The following is a 23,794-nucleotide window of genomic DNA, read 5'->3' as shown; positions in this document are numbered from 1 at the left end:
TTTGAAGAGCAGTTGTGGAGGGGGAGGATTCGTACTCAAAATTTCTGTTCCACAGGTACTTAGAACAAGGGTTCTGACAGCTTCAACCATGCAGTCAGTACTTAAGCTGTGATTTCACTTACAGTTTGAGCTAAGTGCAATAAGCAGAATCACCTATCTGGATATGGGATTGTGTGACTGGAGGGAGGACTCTGTCAGTTCAGATTAGAATGGTGCAAACTCCTGGGGAAATGGACTTGCAGAAGAATCTCCATGTGAACACTCCAGGAGGATTTCAGGTCTCTGTTGTCGTGCCATCAGCCTGTTAGTTTGTGTGCTGATATTGAAGAATGGGAATAAAACTTAGCCATATGTATGTCAATAAAAACAGCTATATGTAGAAGTGGGGATTCAGAGAAGTTTTGATAGGTATTCTCCTAAGGGCTCTGAATCTGTGATGTGGATTAAATTTGGATAGCTGAAACGACATGGCTGTCCCTAGGCAAATGTTGCTACATTGAAATGAATGGACACTTTTCTCTTGGACTGATTTTGTTGAGGAATATATCATGTTCTGAATGCCTTTGAGAACGTGTATTTATAGCATGATTCTACAAAATGGCGTGACACCAGCTGGATTATTTTTGTGATTACACAATTATTCATTTGAGCACACAGTCCTTGAGGATGTTGTGATGGAAACTACCTTAGAATCTTCAGCAGTATTTTTGCTTAGAGTCTCAAAGTTACTTGAATGGTCAAAGAAAAGAATCTCTCAGGTGTTTCAAACTTATGCTTTTGCAAATTCCATTTGAGACTCTGCTTGATGTTTAAAGAGGGATTTGTCATTTACCTGGTCAAGAAATACAGAATCTGTGGGATGTATAATCAAGGTTGTGAGGGGCTACTTTGTACCCTTGTGATGGGTTACAGGCAACAACTGCTTCTTCCATCTGATTTTAATTTTCTGCCATTCTCCCATTAATTAATGAGTCTGTTGCTTTCCAAGCCCATAAAGATGATGATATGGGTTTCCCCATATTCCACTTCAAAGTACTTTATACATTGGACTGCTAATTAAATGCTTTATTTTAATTTATTTTTTTAGGAATGATGTCTAAATGCATCATCATGTACTGTTTGGAAGGGTATAATCTTAAAAGACAAGTAATGGATAATTATCTGAAAAAGGAAATGTTCAGTCATTATTTCTTTTAAGAGAAAGCAAATTGAAAGAAAGATTTGCCAATCAGTATATGACTAACAGATGATGAGGATAAAACTTTGTCAAACCTGTTTTTTCAGCTGTCTCTCTGCATATGTTCAAAGAATATACGGGGATACAATAAACAGCTTTTCCAAATTTCTTAGTGTTTGTGTGGTAGTTGTTGGATTTTTTATTTTATTTATTTTTCGTTCCTGATCTGAACTAGTCTCTAGTCATGGAAGATTAGGTAAGGAGAAGTTTATTTTTCTATGTGGTTTAGGTTTGTTCTGCCATCTCTAGTAATGGTTAGAACTAAGTGTCTTGAAAGGCAACTATGAGCTGGGTGCACCTGAGTGAAGGATTAAGTCTTCCATGTAGCTCCTATCTCACAGTAGTGTAGGGAAAGCAGAGCTTGCAAACCCTTTTTGCCAATAAAGTCTAATGCCTCTTTCTTTTAGTGAGGTATTGGATTGAACATAATGTTTTCTGCCATGCTGGCTACCAAACACCAGCTACATGATAGCAAGTATTGATAAAATGTTATCTTTCAACTGAATTTTAGGCCTTCAAGTAATTAGGTCAATCACTAATCTGCAAACCATTGGATTTCCCCTTTCTAACCAGCAAAAATAGGAGCTGTCCCAGTGGAGTCAGAGGATTGCTGTCTCCTTGGTGACTTAGTAGGAGAGGGTGAGTCTTGCATTAGGGTATGGGCATCTCAGCAGGTCAGGTTAACCTGTTAGACCTTAATACCCTGGCTGCTTGCAGGAATGAAGCTGTACTCTCTAAAAGGCTTGAGCAGTGATTTCCAAATATGTTGTTGGCAATAGGCGACTGCTCTTGAGAAAAACACACAGGAAAGGGTGTTGAGAGCTGTTTGAGCAACAAACAATGGGCTGGTGTGCTCGAGGCAGCAGGAAAGGCAAGCTCCAAGCACCTCCCACTCTGCACTGAGAAGCACTGGAGTTGGAGCAACCAGAAGCCTTGAGGTAGAGTTGTGCAGCTGTGGACTTCAACTCTGAGGTTCACAAGTGACCTTGTTCTGTCACCCAGTAAGAACAGGGCCTTGGGAGCCAGGCTGATGCCCTCCAGTAAAATGTGAATGATGTGGTATGAATACCAGTGCTGGCAAAACAGGAAAGATGGCTTTTCTGGAAGAGAATCAAGCAGCAAAGTGGGCAGTGTGGCCAGCTGCTTCTGCCTGGAAGGTTTTATTATGTTAAACAGCACTTATTCTGGGGAAATTTTAAAAGCATTATGGCCCTTATAAGCAGCCTTAGGTCATTGGGAAACATTAAGGAAAAACAGAGAGATATGCTCAGGTGCATTTGATCTTCTCTGAATGTCAGCCTTAACTCTTTAAGATGACCAGCACAATAAGAACAGAAGTATCTGATGTGGGGTGTTGCTTTTGTTCAGTCAATTTGTCATCACAACATTAGAAGAGAAAATACCCCAAGGAAAGACGAGTACAAAAGGTCCAGGAGGTATCTGGCAGCCAGGAGGAAGCTGTAAGGCTACTGAAGACCATGCCCTAGGCTCTAGCAGTGTGTGTCCAAAGGAAAGAAAATGTTAGCAACCACAGCAGGCCAAGAAGGCTGAATTTTAACATGCACAAAGGCATAGCCTGAGCCAGAGCAGGGTGAACAGCTGGAGCATAGGAACAAGAGCCTGGAGGGCAGACAGTATCTGTTTGTTGAAACAAAAGATTTTGCCAGTCTGTCTGTGCTGCAGACAAGCTTGGTTCAAGATGGGATTGTATTTCAAGGTTCATTTTGGTGTGTTATAATTTTTATTGATTATACAGAAAGCTTTACCATGGGTTCTAGTTTAGCAGCAGTCCTGTGTCATCAGCTGTTGTGTCTTCAATATCACTTCCTTCAGTTCTGTTGGCAATGTATATCCTGTCTAACGCTCCTTTTGTTGCCTGGATACGTTTTGCCACCACTTGCATGGTGTTAAATGGTTCTGCCTGTCTGATGCATTGATTGTACATTTCTGGAGGAAGCCCTAGCTAGCAGCAATTCCCTGAGCATTAGAGAATTTTATACACTTATGCTAGAGTGTAACATGGCATTATCTGAAATTTATGGTAAAGGAAGGTTATTTTGCCTCTTCTTCCTCCTCCATTTTTGTAGTGTATTTAAATAGAGAGCTTTTTAGAGTGCCATTCATTACTTTAGTTTGCTTGTGAGAGGTGCTCTGGGTAGCAAAGCCAATTTGGTGGCTTTCCTACCACTATAGCACCAGGTGCTTTCAATACCACAGCAAAATAAAATTGCACAGGCAACAATTAGGTGTCTCAATAGAGGAGGAGGGATGTGCAGCAAGCTGCTGGATTTTGTTTGGCAACAAAAATCTGTGTATCAAGGTACTGAATAAAACTTGAATTTTATTTTCTCAGGATTTTCCTTTAAAATTTGGTTTTACCATGCCTATTACTGCATGGATAATACTTAATAAAAATTGTTCTTGCCTGTGAAAACCTGAAAGACTTGATGCTTTATACATATGGCTGCATTTACAATTTAAATAGCATGTGTGCTCTGTCAACCATAGAAGGGACAGAAATATACGGATTTAATTCCAGCCTATTTTCTCCTTTGGTGAAAATGACCCAATGTTGGTTTTATTCCTGAATTGATAAATACTTCAGCCTTGTTTTCAGTATATATGCCTTTTGCTGATGCTCTTTAAGAGTCTTTCACACTTCATCTTCCCCAAACCTACTTTTGCCCATAATTCCTTTAGCATGCTACTAAGCAAGGCTATTTTTGAGAGTCTGGGTTTTTAATAACTTTTGATTTGAGAAGTTGACAGGTTGAAAGTCCTTATCTTCTCTGATTTCAGTGGAAATTAGATACATAAATATCTCAGTGGAACTGAGCCATAATGGATGAGCTGCTACCAAAACTGTTTCATCTGTTAAGAAAATAGTCCTCTTCAATAGAAGACTGAATGACAACTGAAATTGCATGCTTAAGTATATATATATATAAGGACTGTCACCAAAATTAGTAGTATAACCTTATTTTGATGTTGAAATAACTCTATCAGAAAAGATTTCTTCATCCCATTAATTCTGATGAAAACAGGAGACCCTTATCACTAGCTGCTAGACCAGAAGAGATTAATGTGGTGCTTTCAGTGGAGGCATGCTAAGTGTGGTGTACCAAGAAGTAATGTTCTAGGACTAGTGGCAATTAGTATGTTTAATAATACGGAAAGGGAATTCAAATGGAGAAATTATCCTTTCTGGGTTTCACAGATTTACACAATGGGTGCTTTGTTTATATTATAAAGACATTTTAAAAATGTAGTTGCTAAAGAAATTAAATGTAAGAAGCTCTCAGGTAATTTTTAAAGAAAATACTCCCTTTTAGCTCGTAACCAATCTTCCAAAAGTACAATGAAGATATTACCAAGAGAGGTCAGTTAAGGAATGTAAGAAATGGCTCAAGAGTCAAGTAATAAGGAATTACAGTTTTCTCTTGTGGATTTTGTTTTGCGTTATTTGTTCCTGCAATTCTTTTAGAATGTAGAGACCTTCTGTAATTCTTCTTGTGTTTACAGGAAATTTGAAACTGATTTTGGAGTAACATTTATTACACATGTTCAATCACATCCTTTTACCTTGTGCATAGATTTGTCTGTTGTATTTGGGGATTTTATACAGTTAAAACCATACTTTTGTAGAGTTTGAGATACCCTATCTTTAACACAGTAAACTTGCTACCAAATACTAAAGCAATGAGAGGAGAAATATTCTTTTTACATTCAGGGTATTCTTAATTGTTATTTTAGATTACTGCATACAGGTATTCTGAGGGCATGTCATTGTCAGCATGATCTGTAAGTAAAGAAAAAAAATTATATTTGGCAAGAATACTATAATATTGTTACACCGATCAGACATTTCCTTAACGGAATGTTTTTGGTGAGGTTTTTTTTTTTTTATATAAATAGAAACAGAAAAATAGAGGTTATGTTATAAAAATTAAGTCAAAAATAAAAATAACAATACATGAATGTACTAGGGTTCTTGCTTCAGTAATGGAAGTTTTAAATCATCAGAAACTATTCAAACAATGAATTTATTGTTATTTGCACCTTCTGTCTTCTTTCTTTGCTGGCATGCATTTGAAATCATGTTACAAGTGTTTATCTAAAAAATGACTCCTCCATTTGTCCTGTGTCTGCTCTCTGCTAGGGGGAAAACTTAATGAGGGGCCTTTAAAGCAGCCTCTCTCTTTTTCTGAGATGCAAATGCAATATGGCTCTGGACGCTGATAAACTTTCACAGAGTAAAAGAGTACTTTAAAGAGACACTTCCATTTTTCTAGATGTGCTTATTCCATAATAGTAATACGTTATTATATGAGAACTGCTGCTACTACATACAAGAACACACAAAAGTTGCTGTTTGAGGGAAAACACCTTTGAATGTGTTTGTGGCCTCATCTGTGGCTGGTGTAGCAGGTGTGGTACTTTGTGTGGCAGGGCAGGTCACACACGTCTTGTAGTATGTAGTAAAAGCTGTGCTTTTTCAGTTTTAGCTGGGATTCCTAAATGAACCATATTGATCAGAAAAGCTGTCATGTATTCAAATAGTTTGTCCATCCAACTTTAACTTTAGAATATTCTTACATAAACATAAAGATGATAAGCTTTTTTCCTCAGAGTTGCTGGTTTGGTTGTAGGTTAGCTTTTCAGCTTGGCCTCGGAGGGACAATAATCACTGCTGTGCTGTGATTTGTAGCCAATTCACTTCTGTTGATGAGTAGTTGAAAATACTGTTTAACACAGGGAGCTATAATGCATGCTCAGGTCTTTAGAGCAACTTGCCTCATACCTTACTAACTCAAATCCTGTGTTATCCTCACACAATGAGCATATATATATATATGTATGTATATATATATATCTTTATATATATATATCTCCATGCTACTGTGTACTTGAGAATCTGTGGTGCAAAAAAAAAGGATAATTAGATTTTTTTATACAGGCAAAGTGACAGCACACATGTAAACTAGTAGCACTCTGCAAAGTAGCTTTATTTAAAAATATATGCTTATGCATATATGTGTCTGCTAGATGATATAACTTTTGAGGCATTATCTGCAGCTATGGAATAATTTACATTAAAAGAGGATTTTTAGTTTTATGATACTGAATGTTCAGATTCTCAACTAGGATTAATGAGATGTAAGTTAACTTGTCTGTTTTGTCACAGACTTTGCATGCTCTCATGGAAGTGACATCCTTTTTCTGTGATTTATGTTGCTAACCTACAATGCACAGGAATATTTCCTTACTTGACTGTTTAGTGATCCTAACTTCTATGAGGATGGCATATATTCCCCTTTCTTCTGGATGAGTTCTGCTGTAAACACAATTAGGCATACAGTCCCTTCTTTAAAAAAAAAAAAATCCCAATATATGCTATTGTTTTCAGGCCCCAAACTGCAAATTTTGAGTAGTGTATAATGTAAAAATGGCATACATGGATAATTCATAAACCTATGAGTTGTCAAAGTCAGAAGCAGTCAACCAGTTCTAAAAATGTCATTGATGTACATGGTATATTTCAGCCTAAAGGCTGAAAGTATCAGCAGCAATGGGTATTGGAAATAAAACAACCAGAGCAAAGCTGAGCCTATGGTCAGCCATGTGGAGCTGCTTAAAGCCAACGCCTCTCTTCTGAAGGAGCTAGAATTGTCCTATTGAAATATGTGTTCATGGTTGTTTTATGCTTTGAATATCTGTAGTATCCAGTCTGTGAATAAATGTGCTGCTCCAGTTGCTGGAAAAGGAAGCTTGATTAAACTTGTCAGTCCTACTGAAAGTTGACAGCTTTATTCTCTTTAGAGGTGTGGATAGCCATGCACAGAGGTAGTGGGTGAAGAAATCTGTGTCAAAATTGAAACAGTAGTATGCAGTTAAACTTAAAATCAATCTAGGATGTACTGGAAGAGAAAAAAGGTTCTTGGCAGCAGCCAGAAGAAGGTTCGAGTTTTCAAATCTTACAATATTTTTTGGGGAGATATTTTCAAAATTCCCAGGAGTGTAATTTTTGCTGTCTCCCTTCCTTTATGAAAACAGAACCAAGCTTATATTCAGCTTTTTTTTTTTTTCTTTCTTTACTTTTATGGACCTTTTTTCTTTTTTCTTTTTTTTTAATTAAGAAGCAAAGCAAATGGTTTGCAAGTATTCAATGTACGGGGATAGTAGGATGAACAACAATATCCTGATGTCAAGAACAGCATATGCTTAATAAAGGGAGAAGATTTCTTCCAGTTGTTTTAATGTTTTGTGTGATTTTCAGGTTTACCTTTTAGTGTTCAGAAAACTCATCTGTTTTGGATCCTTCTTCCTAGTTTTTGTTTCTGGTATTATGAACAGCAAATGAACTCCCTAAGGCTCTTCTCTTTACACAGGAAATGATTGCTTGTGACTTTGACATCTTCCAGTCTTTGCTATGGTTCCTTAAATTCCATTTCACCTTCTGTTTTGTTTAGTGCTTGTGTTCCTGTGGTAAAATTTCTCAAATTTAAATATTTAGACTAAGTTGTAAATCTGGTCAACATCTTTGTTTTAGTCTTTCTATTTAGCTGTTGACTAAAACTTTAGTATTGCCTGCTTTTTTCCTTGGGTGTTTTCTTTTAGTCTCTTTTTTTTCCCTCTTAGGATAAGTATGAATTATATAAAGCTTGGGTGAGAGGTATTTTCAGTTTTTCTTGTAGCATTTTTTGATCTGCTTACTTTGGTTACATAGCAGTTGCTGTCCTATCTGTGGCACTAAATTCTTTAAATGTACAGATAGTTATATTTTATCCATATTCACATGCCTGGGCCAAAGTATTTGCGCTGTAGACAGTGAAGGGAGGGACCTGAATAACTGGGAAGTGTCTAGGGTTTTTTTGTAATGGGACAGTTTTAGGACTGTGCAGCCACTGAGTGTTTGTACATGTCTTGCTTGAAGTTTCCCTACTGCTTGAAATACTTCTTTGTGCAGTGTAAGTGGGTTGGCTTCATAATTATTAAGTTGCTCCACAATTTCTGTGTGGTTAAATTAGCATTAAAGAGCAGGTGTATATGGGGGTGTGGCTTTGTTCTGTACATTGAAATTATTTTATAGTATTGACAACTAACATGTTGAAAACTTGATATTAACAGTAATTGAAGAGAATTAAGCACCTAAGTGGAAGGTTAATAGCCTCTTCAAAAGATGTTTTTCTTGTTGATTTTTAAAATAGTGTTTTTTCTTTCTGTTTCTAGGTTTTCTCAAATAATGATGAAGCCCTTATTAACAAAAAACTACCCAAAGAACTTCTGTTAAGGTAATTGTACATAACATTTTAAGGAGTAAAAACCTGAGGATTGTATGTTGCTTATGGCTTTTACAGGCTATCAAGTGCTATTCATTCTTTCCTAAATCCTCTTGAAATAAATAACACACCTGATTTAGTTCTTGGAATTCTTGACCTTGTTGCCTTGATTTGTTTTAATGTGTTCAAGTTATACTGTACCATGGAAGATGTCATTTAGTTGTGATTTTTGACTTGCATGTCAAAAAAAGAAGTGAAATAAAATGTCCATTAAACTTTGGTGTACCAAGTAGTCAGCTGTTCCACAGTCTCAGTGTTTTATATCTGTCTGAAGAGCCTAATTCTCTAACATAGTTCATACTCTTTGTGCCATGAACTTTATTATAACAAAATAAAATACAAATTCAATGGCAGAGCTTCCAAAAAAGTCACTGCTCTATCTAAATAATAAAGTGAAAATCTCTATCTATCACCATTACTGCCAGTCTGTGTTGTATAAGACAGAACCAACAGAGGGATCTTTCTTATTGTAGTCATTGGATTACTCATAAATTTTATCAGCTTGCTGGTGTGTGAGTAGATCATCTTTGCAAAAGTTACCTAGAACACCAAGATCAGTAAGTTCAGCCCATGACTGGTGGATGTGTTCATGTTCTTATATGGTTGAAAGTTGATTTAAAGCATAGAATAAACCAACTGCCAAATGTGGAGCTATTGCTTGGTTGGATGTGGCCACTGCAGAGCTGGAACTGAACCAGGTCAGCAATGTCTTCTGTACCTACAGAGAGGATTTGTTACAGACTAATCCTTAAGGTGAAAGAAAAAAAAAGAAAAAAAAAGGTTTGGTTATGATGGTGCAATTACAGTTTTTAGTAGTGGGGTTATTAAAATTGAGTTGATGATTTATATCTTAATATACTGAAGAGGTGTTTGGGTCAGCTTGTGTGTATGTCACTGCTTCATTCCGATTTGAAGTGGAAGAATATCTCAATGGTATTTTGCATCTTGTGCTCAAAGAAAATGCTCCTAAAATCATTGTGACTATCACAGTGCTCTCTCAATGATATTTAAAAAGCAGTCTGTTGATAAAGGAGTTGAATTTTAAAAGGCTTTTCATTTTTGTTGAGATATATTCCATGTGGTGGCAGACTAATTAGACTCTTGGAACTGTTTAGAAAATGTGATTAAAAGAGACAGTCACTGAAGGATGCCCTGAACAGGAATTCTCATATCTTTTGCTTTGTTGACCTCAATGTCGCACATGAGCCACAAGATAAATGTCAGTGTAGGATGGTGCCTCCTTAGCTAAAAATCATGATCTGCAAGCACTTGTTTTCAAGCATTAGGACTCCCCAATAATTATGGAAATTACTGGCCTTTTCACTGTTATGGATGCTAAGTATCTCATTTATGTAATTGACTATAATTTGTTTATATGGTTTAGGTAATGAAAAGTATAATGTACTGTGATAGTAAGGATCTCTTTTGGAGCATCTTTCCTAGGAGAGAGGCTGAGGGAGTTGGGCCTGTTCAGCATCAAGAAAGATGACTGAGAGGAGCCCTTGTCAATGTTTATCTGTACCTGAAAGGAGGATGCCAAGAGGATGGAGCCAGGTGCTTCTCAGTGGTGCCTAGCAATAGAAAAAGAAGCAACAGGTATAAACTAGGACACAGGAAGTTCCACTTGAATGTGAGGAAGAACTTCTTTACTGTGTGGGTGGCCGTGCCCTGGAACAGATTGCCCAGAGAGGTGCTGGAGTCTCCCTCAATGGGGATATTCAAGAACCATCTGAATGCAATCCTGTACCATGTGCGCCAGGATGACCCTGCTTGAGCAGGGAGGTTGGACTGCATGACCCTCTGTGTTTCCTTTTTAACCTGACCCATTCTGTGATTCTCTGATTTTAAAGAATTCAGCAGGAATAAAAGCCAAACAAACAAGTCCAAGTAATTAGACTCTACCAGTGGCTTAGCTGTTTGTTCTTATATTCAAGTTAGCTTTATACAAAGCAACTTGAGGCTTATCTTGGATTTGAGGAAGTGGTGCAGCTAATCCCTGCCTGTACACTGTTACAGCAGTGTCTAAAGAAGCCTTTTGCATGGTTGAAAGGCTTTGTGGGGCTGAAACTAGAACATAAAATATCCCAGGCCAAGCGTACATGGAACTGATTCAGCCAACCATCTATTTTTTGTACACAAATGTCCTTTTTGCAATTGCATGGTGATTTACTAAAGCAGTGTTGCAGATGTAGCTAGAAGAGTTGATGATCTGAGAAACTGAACTGGGACTGTCAGCTTTCTCCATAAAGAACATGATGATCTCATGGGTCTGCTCTGCCAGAGAGAAATAAAGTGCATGTTTCATTATACCCACAAGACTGTGCTGATCACAAGGGTTTTGAAACGGAATGGAAGGAGAAGTGTGAGAGAGGTGCTCTGTAAATCTCCTTTTGAAATTGTACTGCTGCAGGGACAAACTCACAAGGCCAATGGCAGAGCATGTCAGAAAGAGGGACATGCATCTATGCATCTGGGTTCTGATCCCCACAGCATGTGGATATCTAAGGAAGTTTCAGGGCACAGACCTGCCTGTCTAAAGCTTTATCAGTGGGGAATTTGTTTTATGAGCCTTCACCTGAAGGCTGTTGTAAGCCTGAGTCTGAATGCCTTTGGACTCCTGAAACACTATCTGTTCATGCTGCAACATGTTTTAAAATTGCCTTGCCCTATGGCAAGACAATGACAGGAGAGCTTAAGTATTGCTGCACTGGGTGTAATTAATATTCTAATTGTTTTTCCTTTATTAGCTCTGCAGTCTACCTTTTAATTAAAAGGAGAGTAAACCAGTTGCAGTGGAAACATTCTGCTCAGAGAGCTGGAACTGAACAGTAAATACCACTGAAAGTGTCATCAAATGTACTTAGTTTGCTTCTTGCTTGTATCAGATATGTATGAAAACTGTTAGCATTGCAGCCCACTTTTAAAAAAATCCTATTGGACTTGTGGAAAAAATGTGATTAATATCTTGTTACAAATACCTGGAAATTAAATGTAAACACAATTTCTTCTATTTCCAGAATTGGTCTTGTTCTCATTTGCATGAAGTATTTAAATTTATGTAATCTGGCTATAACAAGCAGTCAGTCCAACTTTTTCCTCTAAAATTGAAAAACTTTTTCCTGATGGTAGACTTAAAAAATAAAACCACTTTGAAATTTATTCATAGAATAGTGTTGCTATACTTGCATACTCTAAAGTTGAACATACTCTAAAGAACAAAGTTATCCCTTGGTCTTTTACTGCAGTTCATCATCATCATCATCACCACTTTTAATATTATGATTGCAATTACTAATGTAACAACCAGAATTATATTGGAAGGTTTTCAAGCCAGTGTCATGTCTGTTGCACATTTTCTGTGGAGTATCTAGTATGCTTCTAAGTAAATGGTTGAGACCCCGAACTTCCCAAGCACAAAACTTGTTTGAAAAGATTAGAAATGAGAGATTATTTGTTCTTTCTCAAGCAGACTCAGATAACTGGGCAGAGGAGGAAGAGGATATCTGATTAATATGGACAGTGGTGCTTTTGAAGAAGACCCTTGTTTGGAGGGGCCAGTTATACTTTGAGGTTGGTGGTATAGCTGGAGTGGAGAGAGGGAGGTATTTAATGTGTAACCTTTTCTGGTTTATGGACATTCATTTTTATTTGTAATATTGGAGTATATTTTTACCTGTGAAAGAAATAGTCTGCTTCTAAAAAATTTTTTTGGAGTATTCAGGCTAAAGGAAAAATTATCACCCCTGTTAGCTGTTGAAGTGCTATTAGTTTGCCAGTTGGCAAGGAATGTTCATTCTCCTCTACTGTTACATATTGCAAGAGTAAAAGGTTAAATAAATGCTCATTTGTATGATGTTTAAGAATTGTGTGGTGGTATTATAAATTGTGCAATTGAAACAGTTTTTGGATTATTGTAGTAGCTTTTTTTTTTTTGTTGTTAACCTATGTGTTTATGAGAAAGCATCAATTGAATATACAGGACATTCATTGTAGAATTGAATTGGTGTCTGAAATTCACAAACACTTACCTGTCATCAGAAGAATGAGAAATCAAGTCAGGCTAATACGATTTTAGTAGTAACTTTCCTAGTAAGATCTCACTGCCTTAAAGTGGCTCTTTTTTTTTTTTTTTTTTTTTTTTTAATTGCTGGGGAAAAACCCTAAAACAATGGATTATTACAGTTACAGTGTGCATTTGAAAATAAATTGAAACCAAAAAAATGAAGTATATGTAATTAATTTTAGAATGTCCTGATTTTTTTTGGCTTGATAAAAAGTAACCAAGCACTTTTGAAAAGGCAGATACTGCCAGTTCTTTTGGCATGTAGAAAGATGAGAAATATTTGTTAATTTGTATTTTACCTGCTAATGCTCTGTGAAAACTGTAAGTGTTTTTACAAAAGTAGTAAGCTTAAGGAACGGAGATATTTGTCCCTTTCAGCTGCTTAAACCATTTTCAGTTCCTCTCCGCCTACAAGGTACCAACTTCATAAATTGTACCTCAAATATAGAAACTATTGTGAGTGCTGTTGTAAACCATACTTTTTGAGTGCATGTACTTAAGAGTAGATCTTTGCTATCAGTCTCAAAATTTGAGTGGTCAATCAGATTTAGAAGAGGATAAGTAGAGTTTTGGGACTGAAATTAGGAGAGGAACCCAGGAGTGGCATTCCAGCAGCAGCATTTCTTGTAGGCAATAATATGCAGCTTAAGAGTTGAAGTTTTCATGTAATAAAGTTTTGATAAAGTTTTCCATTATAATAAAGTTTTCATGTTTCTATTTTTTCTTTTTATTACTGCATGCTGCTTTTGGCTGAGCTTTTAGTGTGTTCATTGCTGTAGAGAAAAAGTTACCGAAAGCTTAAAACTGGTGAAGTCAAACATAGTATTTGATATATTTGAAGCGATGCTTTACCATCTGTGTGCTTAACTGTGAGGGAAATAGAAAAGAAATACAGCAAAGGCTACAATAAGAAATTGTCGTGATGTCATGGGTATTTCTTAGCTAGGTCCTGGAGGTACTTGGATGGCCCACAATTGCTGTAAACTTTGGCTGCTGTATCTTAGCATACGAGTACTGACTAGTGAGTCAAAGAACTGAGAAATATAAACCTTTTGTCTGGAGCAGTTCTTGGTTGGTAAGAATTTTATAAGCAGAAAAACAATATATGTGTTTTGAAGGGGAAAGGAAAAAACAATCTGTCATCTCAGACATGATTCATTTTCCCCACTACAAGTATCTGTATAATTAAATAGGGAAATATTTCACCCTGAATAGCTGAGATTGCTGCTTAGTGTTTGACAGTCTCAGGGAAACATTCCAGTTTTATAATGCACATGCAATCTTTTATTTTGATTTTAGAGTGTTTTGCAAGTCTTCAAACTCCTCTATAGTAGTCTGCCAAACAATTACAGTTAAACTGTTTAGAATTAGAAAGAGCCAAATTGATACAAGTATATAAACTATTCACAGATTATGAACTGAAGGGATTATATTTCTTATGAAAGTAAGAGTTCTTTTCTGTATATTTTCACAAATCTATAGGTTTTGTAAAGCAAATTCTAATATTGCTTCATAACAAGTAATTTTCATTAATTCTTTTAATTTAACATGCCTGAAGTACATCTGTCCAAAGAATTAGTGCAGAGCAGCACTAATTCACACTATTCAATATGGTGTGAGTATCCTTTAAATATTTGCTAACTAGAAATGTGGAGACTAACACTGACAAGAATCAAGCAGGAACAATGCAACAGATGACAGCATAATAGCAAATCCTGACTCACTTCTGTGGAGTCATATATTCATTTCCAGTGGTCCTTACCTCCCAAAAAGTGATCAGAAATTAAAATGAGTAAATTATCTGAATGAGCCACAGGCACAGGTCATGGACAAGATAAAGCCTTTGGAAATTAGTTAAATATTTTGATCTTTAGCTAGAAAAACAACAGAGTTATAATTATTTTAGGACTATATAAGATATGCAGGGTTCTTTCAGAATTCCTATGTGATTTGGCAGCAATTTAAAAAATAATATCACATTATCAATGCTATTTTTGTTATAACATGATTTATGTAATGTTACAATGTATAGTTGTTTAGTTTCTCTGTTTCTTCAGACTTCAAGGTAGTGTATCTAATTTCAAATACACACAGACAATGCAGTAAGTTGCAATTTTCTCATTAATCAGCTTTTTAAAGAAAAATTTCCTTTTATTCTGAAGAGGGATAGTGTTTTAAAACTTCCCAGTGACTTATCTCATGTTCAGGACAGAACTTGGGCTCTGCCTGAAGAAACTGAAGGCTGAATCAGTACTTGGTGGTCAGTATACCCCCTTCAGAATGTGGAGAAGGTCTCATGTTGACCTTTTTTTTTACATTGCTACATGCATTGTTTGTCTGCTTATGAAATTCTTACCAAGATCAGTTCCAGATGCAAGTTGATATTTTTCAATTCTTTGCCTCACCAGTCGGCACTTTGTATGCATTTTCTGCCTTCTTTGTATAAGATGCTAAACATTTGCAAATGATTATATGAACAATCCAGTTTGAAATTGGAGTAGGTAGCTGCCATCCTCTATTTAGTATTTTTAAATGATTTGGTTTTGTTCACAAACAAGTGCCAGTGTAAGCTCAATAAGGAATGTTTTGGGCAGCGATATTTCAGATGGAATTCCTTTAAAAATGTGAGTGAGAGGCTTGAAGAACAGATGCAGAAAATTTCACACTAGTGCTCTTGTATACTGTGTTAATGAGGAAGAGGAAGTATGGAAATGGAAGTGGGCTTTTATTGTGTCAAGGTGCTAAGTAAAATTTGTGAATTTCAAAAAGCAAATATTTTCTTTAATGTTTCTGCTTGAGGCTTCCTTATAAATGGAGTGCTTTAGCTTTACTTGGTTCAAGTTACAAGTATTATCTCTCAGTAAGAAGATGCTTGTGATAAAGGATTAGTCACACTGGAACAAAAAAAAAACAAAAGTAAAGAAGTATTTGAAGGAGGAGTAACAGCTGAAAGGAATATAGCAGTGATTTTCAAAACCTTTGGAATTGTACTTTACCATTTATTTTGTTTCATTTTTTTCTTTTATTTGTTACTAAACCTCTCTTTGGAATCTCATATTTAGTGATGACTTAATTCAGTGTAGGGCTTTATTTACCTTGAAACTGGAGTTTATTGAAACTCAGTCTCTTAATTTGTTCATTATCAGGACTAAATGTTCAGAAATATTAGTGATATAAGGAAGGCTGCTTTTTATATGGAGGCAGAGGGGGAAATGTTCTCCCTCATTTCCATGTGAAAAGTGCCATCAAAGAACAAAAAGGCAGTCAAAAGATACTCTTGCTTTCTAAAAAGAAAAAAAAGTATTTCTTCAATATTGATACTAGACAGTTTAAATAGAAAACCATACATAAAAATACCTGAGACTTTTTGGTCTGTAATTCATGAAGTACTTACAGGAGAGGTGAACATTATTATCTGTGTTTTCATGATGCAAACACAGACATCAGGAAGAGAAGTCTTTTGTTAAAGGTCATCCTCCAGGCCAGTAGCAGAGCTACAGTTTGGATCAGATCTACTGAATCCTACTCCAGCAACTAACCAAAGCACATAAATCTGTGGTTTATGGAGTGTCCCTAAGCTGCATGTCGGCAGTGCATCAGGTTAGTTATCCACTTCTCTAGCTAGACACTAATGTGCAGGGTGGGTATGGTGGATTTTTGGCTGTTTGGTGCCCAGATTATAATCCCTTCACTCCTGAGAAAAAAGAGACTGTAGGATAGTTGGAATGGCCAGGGGTTGTATTAGGACTGTGGGCTGCAATTTAAACCACTATGAACTAATGATTAGGCTGACTGCTTTTATTTAGTAAGATGTGTTATAGTTGCCAAATTTGTACTTCATAAAATCACTTCATAAAAATAAAATCTATATTAAAAAATTATAGACTAGCTGAGGCTGGAAAATTAAACAGAACTGGCCCTTTTTGAATTTATCATTGGGCATTTTGTTTCAGATCCTGAGAGTATCTGAAAAGGTTGCTGTTGTGTTGTTATATTTGATCATGCTTTACAATTAAATGAAACTCATTTTCAAAGAATGAATAATAGGATCCACTTGTCTTGCAAGTAACATGTAGACCATAAAAGATTAGATGCTGTCCTTTCTAAAATGAATCCAGCAAAGCTGATTTCTGTTGCAATGGAAAATAGATGTCAGACATCCTGTAGTTAGCCTAGTATTTTGCAATTGCCAATGCTTATGTCAATGTTCTGTAGTAATAAGTGCTTTGGTGAAAGAAAAGGAGGTTTGGCTTGTAAGAAGTGTTTCTTGCATTTTTACTGAAAGACTTTCTATGGCGATCACCTGAGAAAGATCTGAGTTGTTTACAAGTGGAAACAGCAGAGTTGAATTACTGGAAAGTTTTGGAGCATGTAGCAGAGTTCCTAGTTGAAGTGCTTTATTTTACAAAATAGCTCATCCACAGTGAAAATGGGTTTGTTTTAATAATTGACCTGCATTAGGTGAATCAATGCATGTGAGCTTTGTGTAGCAATTTGGTGTTCCTCAGCCTTTTGCTATTGAAACAGTCCTGACAGATAAGATACTTGGTTTTTTATAGAGAATAGTCAAATTTCTTAAGATTTAAATGTGCCTCACTGTTTATCTTTCCAGGACAAGTGTTATTTCATAGTTTTATTGAATAAGGTATTACAGGATTTAGCTGCAAAGTTCAGAAGTACACCAGCATTAACATTGCTAATTTAATCATATAAATATAAGTTTATTTGTTGAACTTAATATTTATTAAAGATTCTGCTTTCCTGAATTAAGGCTATAAGTTATTTCTCTTACCTGTATGTTTTCTAGCATATTTTTATTCTAGTGTTTGTACACACTGTTGGACTACACTTAACCGTGACATGCCTCATACCTCAGTAGGATGTTTAGTAAAATGGAGGACAGAAGTGAAGAGAAACCTTCCATGTGTAAAGACTTGTAAATATGATTTCTATCTGCTAAGTATGACATTTTAGGAGAAATACAAGACAGTTTCTGTGGTGGTTATCAGACTTTGCCACTATGTGTGTTCAGACACAATTAGTGTTCACAAATAGTGAACTAAGAGTGTCTGATTCCCATTTCCACTGTTGCTTGGGCATGCATGGAGAAAATGCTGAGAAAAAAACTACTAAAAAAAGAAAATGAAAGCTGTGGAAGCTGTGCTTGGTCTCCCTGATATTTTTCCCATGCATGTAGGCTTTACTCTTCTGTATTGCATGTGAAGGACTTTAGTGTGAACAGATTTGCTATGCAAGGAATTGTACAAGTCAGTAGGAAATCCATAGTCTAAAGTGGGAAAGACATAACAGATTTGTTGTGTGCATGTTTTGTAACAACTGGACAGTGTGGCAAAGTTGAAAGGATCTTCTAAGCAAGTTATCTAGTTGATGTGCTGTCTTCGGTGAGACATTTTTCATCCTTATTACTTTGGTTCTCATTTTGATAAAGTTTGTTTTTGTCCTTGTGTGCAAAGCCACTATAAATTTAAACAGCATGAAAATCAAAAGTTCTGGTTGTGGAATTCCATTCACAAGTCAATTGTAAACAAACCCATATCTTAGGTTTTTAGTGAAGCTTTTTAGAAATTACCTGGTGTTTCTGTCATACCAAATTCTGGGTGTGAGGCCAGAATTTCCAGGAAGTAAAGTGTCTATGTGTCATACTCACTGCATGCGTCTCATTATCCATTTTTTATCAATCCTTATAGCATTGTATCAAAATACCTAAAATGAGTAATTGCTGGGGTATTACTTCAAAAGCTTATTCTTCATGTGATCAAATGTGGAAGGGCCTTACAAAAGCAAGAGAGAAGCAGTTTGACTCTTGCACAAATTGCTTTCTTCCTCTGTAGGAGGTACACTGTACAGTGTTGGGTTTTGAGAACTAGCTTGTTCATTTCTGTTACCCCTTAGGGAAGGAAACAATGTTAGGAGTCAGCTGTCTCTGTGTTTGGAAAGACGTTGGGCAGTCTATTTATAGCATAAGAGAATAAAAAAGCACATGTGGAAATACATGGGAAGGTGCTGGAGACTGTAGATAACCACTTCCTGTCAGCAGAACCATATAAATTGAAGTGAAAGTGTCTCAAAAAGGTGACCTAGAAGGTCTGTGGCCCTCTTATGCTGAGTTTTGGTGAGTCTTGAGTATCAAGCAAATTCCAGAGTAGAAGCATTTAAATCCCAACTGCAGCACTTTTAAGCAGGCAAGAAATAGGTGAGATTCTGTAAGATTCTTGTCTGATGCTGTGTCAAAAAGGCTGTTACAATGGCCTGAAATGGCTTTGAAAATGGGGGTAATGAAATCATACTTCATGTCTGTATACAGCCTTGTTGATACTAATTAATGCTGCACATGCTTCTGATATCTACATTTGAAGAAACATACTGAAAAAGTAATGGGCAGAGAAAAGGAGATTTAAAGAACTGAAGTAAAACAACTGTTAAAATTGGAATTAAAGATGACATGATAAGTGGCTTTTAAACTTGGTGAGGATAAAGTATGAACTGCTAAAGCACTGTTTAATTTGGTGAAGAAAAGTAGAAAACAGCATAGAGCTGGAAGTCAGACATTCACCTTGGAAATAAGGGAAACATTTTGACAGAGTGATTAACCAGTGGAACAAACTACCAGAGAAGGTGATGATTTTCCATGTCTTGAAGGCTTTCAAATAAAGAATAGATCCTTTTCTGTAAGTTAGGCTTTAGCCAAATGCTCGTTTGCTGTGAGGGAGTTGAGGAGCTCTGAGCTTGTACAACTCTTTGTGCCTTTGGCATGAAGCTGATGTGTGCTGCAGGGACTGTTAACATTGAAAGGTCTCCAAGGCCAAACTCATGAGGCACGTGTCCAGAGTGGTGTGTGCCTAGGGATGAAAAGGCTTGAACGGCTCCAAGTGTTGGTAAGTGTATTTTCCTTCTTGAGCTCAATACAGGCGAACTATGGAGAATTGAATAGCCTGGGACACTAGAACTCAGACCAGATGATTCTAAACGTTACTGTGAATCTATTAACTTAATTTCCATTTCCTTGTGTTAATACATGCCAAAGACTGAAGTGGAAATGAATCCTGCTGCTGGCTGCTTCCACCTACGTAGCTGTGGTCGTAGAGGACAGAAGTGCTATACAACCAGCAGCTGCCCTGCTTGGTAGTTTTTTCCACTTTTTAAAATTGCAAGTGTCTGCTGATGGTCCTTCACCCAAATGCCAGACAATGTCACTGTCTGTTCCCATCTCATTTTGTTGGTTGCATTTAAAGTCTTTAAAGACTCTGAAGTCTTTTAAAGACTTGAAATGACTTTAGACCTCAGAGTCTTGTGCCTTCTTGACCAGTTTTCCTGACTGGTAAGGATTTGCTGGTAATTCTGTGGGACTGCAAGGAGACAAGCAAGTGCGTGTCAGTGGTACATGTGAAAGACTGTATTGTAGAGGGTAAATAAATAGAAAAACATGTAAAAAGGTGTTTTCAAGCACATGTGCGAGATGCCTCTTTGGAATTATAAAGGTACTTACTGGCATCTCTTACCTATTGTACTGTATAAGTGAAGGGTAATAATTGTGCTTCTGATTGCTGGTAATGCATCTTAATGTTGTTACCTGTTTTGATGGGGACAGCTTGGGCTGCCTTGCAGGAAAGGTTCTTCTCTATAACAAAAAAAAAAACCTAAAAGCATTACAAATGTTTATACTTGCTAAAATATTACTTCTCTTAATATAGAATAACCACTTTCAGTTTTTAACTTTTTGAAAAGTCACTTCATACAGAATGAAGCAAAAATAAATACATCTGTTCTCCATTTGGTTTTAGTTTAACTTTTTTTCTTTTAGCAGAAATCCTGCATCAGCATTAATCTCTTAACAGCAATAAACAATGAAACATGAAGATAGACTGCCAGACAACTCAAGAGTGGTGGGGGTATATCAAAAACCCTTTCCTTAACATCGTACAGTTTCCTCTGTTGTTTGTTATTTTGGTAGAACTGGATACCTCACTTCTAAAGCATGTCACATTCTTATTTAGACAAGAGTATTGTGTCACAAGTTCTTTCATTGTACAAATAGCATGGAAATCTGTCTTTTGTGCTTCTGTAAATCTGAGATAACCCTCAGGTTCCACTCTCACAGTGGTTCTGTGAGGAAGCTTCTGCAAGCCAGGAAGCTTTTGCAGCTCTCTCTTGTGTAATCTCTACAACCTCATCTGCTGACATTTCCCTCATGGTAGGGAGAAAGGTGATGTCAGAAGAGGGTTCCTGGTGAGGTGCTGATATTTATGCTGCTCTTAAAAGAGAGAGAACACTTTTCAGTGTTTATCTGAACAGTCCAGTGATTTTCTGAGCACATTGTGTACTTTGTGCATTCAATGCCGCTAAGTTTCCTGAAGTGGACAGGCCTCAGAAAGGATGTTCAAATGTCAAAATAGATGCTATCAAAATAAGTGTTATTGACAGGATTTTATAAACTGTTTCATGGCTTCTGAAAACATCTTTCCTTCTGTTTGCTTGGCTATTAGTTTTTTTGAGAAAGTATATTACTCTATGGTAAAGAAGAGAAGAAAAAATTTCCAGGTGTCGAATGAAATATTGGAAGACTACTATCTGAAGTGATCATAATAAATGTCCAGAAGGTTGTTATGTTTAAGAAGTACTTTCATTACATTTTTTACTCTTACCACAGCTAAAACAGTGCTTAAGATGTAGGCATCCATTTTGAGCTCTAGCTTCAGATTTTAATTTGAAAAACAGTAACCAGAACGTTACATGATTAAATTCAACATCTCTTACAGATTGTTTGCTCCTCAATGTTAACATCTAACTATAATATGAAATTGTTCTTATTACTGTTCATGATTTTGATCACTGAAAAAGTTCCTTGGCAATCAGATAGCTGTTTATCAGTGAATTACAGGAACATCTTTCATATATTTCATAGCTTTCATTCTCTGAAATAGAAAATTATTTTTCTCTGAAATAGAAAATTATTTTTAATAGGATCTATATTTTATGCTTGAGCTAATTATTTCTTTTTCACTGAGAACATTCTCTGAACCAATTTCATTGGTGTTTGGAAATGGTATTTAGCAAAATTCATTTTGACAGTGAAAAATTTCTTTCTGTAAACTATTAAGAGTTGACAACCCTGAGAAATTGGTTCCATGATCAGAATAGTAAATCTGAATTTTCCTCTGTAGTTGTTTCTTGTAGAGTAAATTTTTAAAAAAAGATACTATGTTAGACTTAGTAGTCACTGTGAACCCTTTCACAAATTTGGGTCATTGTCCCTTGTGTTAATACTTAGATTCTTGAACTTGGATTTATCTATGTGTTATCTATTTCTTACTCTTCACCAACTGCTGAAATCGTCATCAGTATTTGTGTAAGTTATTTCTTTAATTCTAGCACAATTAAAGGAATATAAGCTACTTTCTCTGAATTAAGAGGAAAAAATAATCTGTTCTAGTAAGGAGAGGGAACAGAAAACAGATTTTCAGAAGCAGTATCTGCTGGGTTCTCATATGTTGGTGTTGACTGTCTTTAGATGATAGCTATGATATTATTCTGTAAGTCTCAATAACCAAAAATAATTTGGTAAAACACTCATATGGCATTTAACCTGTTTCTTGTGTAACTGGTGTCCTTCCATAGAACTACAGAAACGTGAATACATGCAATAGTTGGAATTCATAATTAAACATTTTGATTGTAGTTGTTTTCCTTTCTTTCTAGAATATTTTCTTTCTTGGACATAGTTACTTTGTGTCGCTGTGCACAAGTTTCCAAGGTATGTATTTCTCTTGGTTTTTTTTCTTGTTCCCTATGCTATTCTCTTAATTACTTCCAAATCATGGGATTCATTGCAATCTGCTTCCTGTTTAAAAAAAAAATGTTTTCTCAGTCTCTTAGTTTATTAAAGCATATAAGCAGCGGTCCCAGTTTTGTATGTAGATGTGGGCTTAGTTGCTGTGTCCAGGAGTTCTGTCTAAAGGCTGTGGAAAAGATATCCAGTCCTGTTTGCTCTGTATCTGGAGAAGGGATTAAGCCCAGTTTGGTATAATGGCATTTGCTTTTTATAAAGCATGTGGCTGTATAACACTATTTTTCAGGTAATTGCTGCTTAAAATTCCATGTAGTTTGGTTAATGTGCACCATGTGTCTAAGAAGTAGATCCATCATTTTCTTGCCAAGTACAAAAGTAGATGGATGTTAAGTAGATGGGCTACTAGTGGAGGAAAAAGGTACACACAAGATATTAGTGAAGGCATGCTAAGTTTTTATGTTTAGCTTGTCTTCATTTTTTCTTCTTGAAATAAAATGAGTAATACTCCATTTCTACATCAGCTGCATACAACGAACTATATTGTTATACAACATAAATGAACTTAATTTCATTCCTCTTACAGTTTGGTTTGGTTTGGGATTTAATTGGTTGGTTGATTTAATGTATAATTGTGTAATTGTTTCATTCTTTACCCATATCACCCTGTCCTGCAACTTCAGTAAATCTTGTGAGTCAGGTAACATCAGGTTTCATCTAAAACCTACAAAACTGCATAAGAAAACCAAAGTGATTGAATAAATTCTATCTTTCTCTGAAAACTCCTCAGTTGGATGTGGTATTCTTTTTTCTCTCATTTTCTGCACATATCTCTGGCTTCTTAATTCTGCTTTACTTTGAACAACTATTGCTTTGACAGTGAAGAAGGACAAGCTCTCAAACATGTACATGTAACTTAGCAGATGGAAAGGAAAGGCCTGGTCCTAATAGTGGAAAGTCAGCAGTTTTCTGAAGGGTTTCTGTTTTCTCAGAATAGTAACTAGTGAGGTTGAGGAACTGTGGTTTTATTGAAAGGAATCTCATCTGCAGCTACTTTTTTCCGTTTAGATGTAGCAAAAGTAACTAATTAGAAAACTTTACAAAAGCTTTTTAAGAATGGAGGGTTAACTCTTTCTGTGTATGTGCTTCGCATTTAATATCTTGCTTTGCCATATGTTTTGTAGCCACAAGTTAACCTTTGAAGTATAATCCATTTAGGAGATTTGAGATTAATTTCTTCAAATTCTATGTTTTTAACTATGTATGAGTACTAATATCTACAATTTTTTTTAAATGCTACCTGAAATTGTCAAGTTTGTAATTGCATTACTGAGAGGAAAATGAAGGGA

The 23,794-nt window shown here is 36.1% G+C and overlaps 1 protein-coding gene across 1 annotated transcript in view; it reads left to right on the top strand.

The window, feature by feature from the left end:
* Positions 1–23,794, top strand: part of FBXL2 (F-box and leucine rich repeat protein 2) — a 51,508-nt gene that overhangs the window by 5,607 nt on the left and 22,107 nt on the right. Inside the window, exons 2-3 of the mRNA XM_071429743.1 lie at positions 8,468–8,529; positions 22,358–22,412. Of these exons, the coding sequence (XP_071285844.1) occupies positions 8,468–8,529; positions 22,358–22,412 (117 nt within the window). The remainder of the gene's footprint in view (positions 1–8,467; positions 8,530–22,357; positions 22,413–23,794) is intronic.

Source organism: Agelaius tricolor, unplaced genomic scaffold, assembly GCF_023055355.1.
Source record: "Agelaius tricolor isolate 1412-34295 unplaced genomic scaffold, bAgeTri1.0.p SCAF_6, whole genome shotgun sequence".
NCBI classification, from domain to species: Eukaryota; Metazoa; Chordata; class Aves; order Passeriformes; family Icteridae; genus Agelaius; species Agelaius tricolor.
The sequence above is the reverse complement of the archived record's forward strand: the minus strand, read 5'-3'. Positions and strand labels throughout refer to the sequence as shown.